Consider the following 6,746-nt stretch of genomic DNA (forward strand, 5'->3'; position numbering starts at 1 on the left):
ATTAAGATAAGATGAAATAATTTTATATAAAAGTTAAAAATTAAATAAGATATTGTTAGACTATTATTTTTTAATATTATTATTATTTAAAAATTTAAAAAAGTTAAATCATTTATTATATATTAAATAGAAATTTAAAAAAATTGTAATGATAAGATAGGATGAAACAAAACATTTTCACAGTCTAAACAGGACAAACAAACCAAAGTCGTACCCATACCTAATAAAGAATAGATAGTGTATATCCAACAAGGACGGCGGCAACGCCCAGAGTGCACCGTTCCTTTTGACCGCACGGTCATTTTTTTTTTTTTTTTCAGATTTTTTTAATATATTTAAATATTTTTAAAAAATATATAAAAAATATCAATATATTTAAAATTAATTTCTTAATTACTAAATAAAAAAAATTAAAAAAAGATTCATGACCAACCGTCACTTTGAAGGCCACGAGAGAGGGCATCATACTATTTTTCTATCCAACAAAACTCAAACAAATCAACCTCTGTACCATTCTCTCACCTCAATTGACAAGACCTTAGCCTAGCTCCTCTTTTTTATCAAATAGAAATGATAGAACACTAACTCAAGTGTACTACTCCAGAATCCAAATGACCACGCATCAATTTAATTTTTTTATTTTTTTATTTTTATTTAATGATTAAAAAAAGTAATTTATAACATATTGGTATATTTTTGTATTTTTAAAAATATTTAAATATGTAAAAAATATTTTAAAAAAAATAAACAAACATTTTTGCCAGGCGGCCCGGCCAGTAGTCATTGCGAGGGCAGCTAGCAGTAATCTTTTTCAAAGAGAAATGATTTGTGCAGTCAACAAATACAGTCGACGTGCAGTCGCTTTGAAAAAAATGAATTAATATGGGACCTATATGAAAAAAAAAATTATTTTTATAATTTTTTTTTATTCATTCTGTACAACCATGAAAAAAATATATATTTTTATAATTTTTTTTATTTATTCTGTACAGCCGACTACATGCCGACTGTATTTACTGACTGCGTCTAGCAAAGCCCTTTTCAAAAGTACCTCAGCCTCCTCCAAGTTCAAGCTTGCCTATATCAGTACCATCAACGATGGAAAATGGTTGGTGCATGGTGGGGTTGATGGAGGGAATTAATATTAAATGAATGGGTGTTGATGATGGAGCTGGAGGATGATGCTTAGACGGTGGGTGACATTGTTAGCATCAATCAACTCCTTGACGAAAGACAGGGCGAGATAGATTATTGAGATTTAAGAGGACCATAATGACAAAAAAATCAATCCATATGTTAAATAAAAATTGAAGGATACCCACAAACATGTCTTTAGGTATATAATGCATCAACAAAATAATTTTATCTATTAAATGGTATTGTAAATATTTGCATGACTCCCCCACGATCTTACAATATCAAGGAATCATGCATGCATGAGATCAAGTCAACATGATGTTGGCATCATTTTTTTGATTTCTTTGGGAAGTTCATAGCGTTTTCCCTCTTCACAATTTATATCTTAATTAATCTATAAATAAAATAACCAATTTTTTCAAAAGAAAGTTAATGTTATCAAAATTAAATAAAGTAATGCTACGTACAGTCATTCGTACGTATTCTTTATATATTTTATTGATATGGCGAAACTCAACATTAAATTTATATTAAAAAAATATACAGTCAATCACATTAATAAATTATGTAAAAATATATAAAAATAACTGTATATAAAATTTTTAAATTAAATAAGAAGTTTTGCATATATATTTTATCTCACTAATCTAACCCTTTTTTAAACAACAATTTAACCTAAGTTTTAAGTAGCCAATTCAAACCTTGCTAAATGCATGACTAGGATGAATCCCTTTATGCAATGAGCTCCTACCCTTCGATCTCCTAATAATATTTATTTGAAATACAAACTTTATTACATCAAAATAAGATAAAAATAATATGGGTCGATGGAAATGATGAATATAGAAGTCCTGCTAAGGAAGGACCTAATTGGGGTACTCTTGGTACGGCAAGGACACAAAAAAAAGGTACAGACAGCTTTTCTAATAATTGGCAAATCAGGGTAATTTTTCGGCCTCAGTATAATAAAAAAAATATTTATGAACCTGGAAACGTTATATAATTATTTTTTAAAAATAAATAAATTTTTAAAACCTACATAAAAAAAAAAAAATTATATTTTTATAATAAACCATCCTTCCGATGCCAATGCTCTTATAACTCCTATAATAATTGCACTGTTTATCATCTTCCGGACATTGGCATGTGACCTCACAATTTCTGGAAACCCCCTTCCATCTCTGGCACCTATAAACGCCTCCCTCTCTCTCTCTCTCTCTATCACACCCATAAAATGTAACAGTAATAAAAAACCAAAACTTGAATTGATTTGTATAAAGAATGCCAACTGTTACAACAGTTACATTTATAATTAAAAAAAAAGTACAAACTCTCTGTCAGGTTCTTTGGCTCTTCTGTAGAAGTACAGGATAAAGACAGGTGAAATGAACTTTTCCAATCTGTTTCCCATAAACAACCCAGTCCATGTTTTTTTTTTTCTCTAGATTTCTCTTATCAGAGATAACCACATCTCACAAGCATCTTCTTTTACTGGATACGTTTCCTGGGTTTTAATCAATCTCACCAGTGAGTTAAATTTGTTGTCTTTGAATCGATTGCATTCCATTGCTACCTTTGTTCTGCCCTCCGTATCTTGTTCTTTGACTGGTCAGATCTGCATGTTAGTAAGATATGTTCTGGAGATTGTTTGATTCAATAAAGACTTGGACATGGGCTTTCTAAATCATTCTTTGTTCAGAGTTCCCACGGTAATGAACGAGGAATGGAAATGCCCAGATGGGTTTGATGAAGGTAACTTGATTTTCTGCTGCACTTTCGGGACACCTAGTTGTTCTATGCATTTTCTTATGCATCGTAGTTAGATTTCAAGGATATGTAGTAGTTATTGTGATTTGGGAACCGCAGTTTTATGCTCTGTGTAGATTGTATGCCCTTGAACCTCGGGTGATTGTAGTTATTCCATTAGAATCTTTCCCTCTACCCTTGAAAAGAGTATAATATTTTTAGGAAGAACGGTAATGGATGTCCGAGTCTTTGGTCTAATGTCTCTGGTAATAATCTGTGTCTTTTTTGTGACGGGAGAAGCTCAATACAAGTCTGTTCTGATAAATTGTGGCACGAATTCTAGCGTTAATGTGGATGGTAGGAGATGGGTTGGTGATTTGGTCCCCGATGGCAACCTCACCCTCAGTTCTCCAGGCATTCCTGCATCCACCGGCAGTTCAACTTTTGGACCACTGTACAGAACTGCTCGGTTTTTCACTGATGGTTTAAATTATACATTTGAAGGAATTCGGGGCAACTATTTTGTTAGGCTCCATTTCTGTCCCTTCTCCTCTGAGACTTATAATGTGAATGAGGCTTCGTTCAGTATCGTGGCAAATGGATTGAAATTGGTGTCAGAATTCAATGTTCCTGGGGAGATATCACACAAGAATTCGTACTTGCAGAGTTCTGGAGGTAATTCAAGTTCGTTCTTTTTTATTAAAGAGTACATTTTACCTATCAATATGGATGTTCTCGTAATAGAGTTCGTTCCAACCAAAGGATCATTCGGGTTCATAAATGCCATTGAGATTGTCCCTGTGGTGAATAAGTTTTTTTCAGACCCAGTAAGTAAAGTGGGTGGTAATGGTGCTAGTCTGAATTTGACCGGAAGGGGCATCCAGACTATGTATAGGTTGAATGTTGGAGGTTCTGAGATTAAATCCAATCAAGACTCAGATCTTTGGAGAACCTGGGAAGTGGATTCCAGCTACATGATTACAGTAGATGCTGGTTCAGAGATAGAAAACAGTTCAAGCATCACCTATGCTTCACAGAATGATTCCACGGTGGCTCCTTTTCTTGTTTATGAAACAGCAAGAATAATGTCCAACACTGAAGTCTTGGAGAAAAGGTTCAATATGTCATGGAAATTTGAAGTCGATCCCGATTTCGATTATTTGATCAGATTACATTTCTGTGAGCTGATTTATGATTCAACAAACCAGCGGATGTTCAGAATCTACATAAATAACAGGACTGCGGCAGATAATTTCGATATTTTTGCACGAGCAGGAGGAAGGAATAGAGCATATCATCATGATTACATTGATGCTGTGTCATCCAGAACTTATACACTTTGGATTCAACTCGGTCCTGACACAGCAGCTAGTGCTGCAGGAACTGATGCTCTCTTGAACGGGCTGGAGATTTTCAAGCTGAGTCGAAATGCAAATCTTGCCTATGTAGAATCGTATGATTCTACTGGGAAGTCAGTGGACAATTCAAAAAATAGAATTCTTTGGGTGGGAATCGGAGCAGGTGGAGCTTCTGTTGTTATTCCTGTGGTGTTAATTGCTTATGCCTATTATTTCTGCAGAAGCCAGAGAAACAAAATGGCCGATACCAAAAGCAACTCTCCTAGTTGGCGGCCACTTCATTTGTCTAATTTAGACAGCATTGCTAATGCCAAGGGTTCAGCTGGTAGCCAAAATCCATATGGGTCTATGGCGCCTACTAGGGTTGGCAAGAGGTTTACATTTGCAGAGATTCGTGCAGCTACAGATAACTTCGATGAAAATTTAGTAATTGGAGTTGGAGGATTTGGTAAGGTGTACAAAGGAGAGATTGAAGATGGCACCCGTGCAGCAATTAAGCGAGCAAACCCACAATCTGAGCAAGGGCTTGCTGAATTCGAAACGGAGATTGAGATGCTTTCAAAGCTCAGGCATAGGCATTTAGTCTCCATGATTGGGTTTTGTGAAGAACAAAATGAGATGATTTTGGTTTACGAGTATATGTCAAATGGGACACTCAGAAGTCACCTCTTTGGGAATGACCTCCCAACACTAAGTTGGAAGCAGCGATTAGAAGCATGCATTGGTGCTGCACGGGGACTTCATTACCTTCATACAGGAGCAGAGCGTGGAATAATCCACAGGGATGTCAAGACAACCAACATACTTTTAGATGAAAATTTTGTAGCAAAAATGTCAGATTTCGGGCTGTCAAAAAATGGTCCTGCTTTGGACCACACCCATGTTAGTACTGCAGTCAAAGGAAGCTTTGGATATCTGGACCCTGAGTACTTCAGACGACAGCATTTGACTGAGAAATCTGATGTTTACTCTTTTGGAGTAGTATTGTTTGAAGTTGTTTGTGCCCGGGCTGTTATAAATCCAAGCTTGCCTAAAGATCAGATCAATCTCGCTGAGTGGGCAACGACGTGGCAACGACAGAGATCACTAGAAACCATTATTGACCCACAACTGAATGGAAATTATTGTCCAGATTCCATGAAGAAGTTTGGGGAGATAGCAGAAAAATGTCTCGCTGATGAGGGAAAGAACCGGCCAACAATGGGGGAAGTTTTATGGCATTTGGAGTACGTCTTGCAACTCCACCAAGCTTGGTTGTCCACCAATAGTGGAGAAAATTCCAGTTCCTTTTCAACTGGTAAAGCTTTGGGGGGTTTAGAAGAGGGAGAAGCAGAAAAGAGGCAAGAACCACCCAGCTTAATTGAGGAAATTGATCTAGACAGCAAAAGGTGAACAAGGAAAAATCTGCACCAAGAGGAATTCTTCCACGACTGGTGTCATAGGGTCTCACAGCTTAAATGATCAGGGAGGACTACATATTTTATTCAATTACATTGCTTCATAAATTCGTTCATATCTGTTCCCTTAAATTCAATATTATCTTTATTTCTTCCTGTTATTCATGTTAGCCTACTAGTGAGGGAGTAAATAAGGAGGGGATTCTTCAGTGTTTCAAAAATTGTACACATCTATGCTGCCACGTTGGATTCAGTTTTTTGGGTCATATTTTTGGTATCCTAATTACTTACTTACCCCATAAGCAAAACGCTCACTAACATCCTTAGTTTTATTCTCTCAAATCTCAATGATGTTTGTGTTGTGTGCAATTGCTTTGAAAAGATATCTTTGAGGGGGGTTCTGTTTCATTTTTTTTTTTTTTTTTTTTTCCTCCTAATCATCTGGCTAAGTTGGCTGGTTTCATTGTTTAGCCAAAATCATGATTGCATTTATCATGGCAGACTGCATCACAAATTTTTCAACAGAATACTCCAAAATGGCTCTCCCCAACTTGTAGAAAGAAAGTATGCATCAGCATTATCATTATGCTATACACATAGTTGAGGCACCAAGCTTGTTTATAAATCATGCAGTGAGTCACGATTAATCCTCGTATAGCTGCACCAAGTCTGTAAATTTACTTTCGTAAAATTTCATTGTAGACCAAACATTTCTTCCGTTGTGATCTCTCCTAGCTACACCGCCGAGTTGCTTTGCTTTGTTTGTGCATGTCTGATTAATCTTGGACACAGACACAAAGCCAGTGATTAAAGCAGTGGTTGATTGTCCATATTGTCAATTTGTCAGACATAATTGCTTATTTTTGAAAGGTCGACGAGATCATTATGTGGTAATCAAAGCATGGATAATAAATTCAAAGCAAGCTACTTAATTAAAGAAGTGTGGTCCCCGAGCATCTCCTGGCCAACCTACCTTTGTTTACACGCTAGAAAGAACATGCCTAACCGTTTTATACTAAAGAGTGCCATTGCAAATTATATCTTAAGATTTCATAGAGATTTTCTTATACAAAAACAAACGAGTCCGGTCATTGAACTTACGTGATGA

The 6,746-nt window shown here is 35.8% G+C and overlaps 1 protein-coding gene across 1 annotated transcript; it reads left to right on the forward strand.

The window, feature by feature from the left end:
- Positions 1 to 2,397: 2,397 nt before the first annotated feature.
- On the forward strand, positions 2,398 to 5,940 carry LOC122276649 (probable receptor-like protein kinase At1g30570). The gene has a single exon (XM_043086524.1). It carries the CDS (start codon positions 3,117 to 3,119, stop codon positions 5,631 to 5,633), a length of 2,517 nt encoding a protein of 838 aa, XP_042942458.1. The 5' UTR covers positions 2,398 to 3,116; the 3' UTR covers positions 5,634 to 5,940.
- Positions 5,941 to 6,746: the final 806 nt, after the last annotated feature.

The sequence above is a fragment of the Carya illinoinensis genome, chromosome 9 (genome assembly GCF_018687715.1).
Source record: "Carya illinoinensis cultivar Pawnee chromosome 9, C.illinoinensisPawnee_v1, whole genome shotgun sequence".
Taxonomy (NCBI): domain Eukaryota; kingdom Viridiplantae; phylum Streptophyta; class Magnoliopsida; order Fagales; family Juglandaceae; genus Carya; species Carya illinoinensis.

Excerpts from the sequence above, each read along its gene's own strand:
- LOC122276649 (XM_043086524.1), top strand. The coding sequence starts at position 3,117 with ATGGATGTCCGAGTCTTTGGTCTAATGTCTCTGGTAATAATCTGTGTC.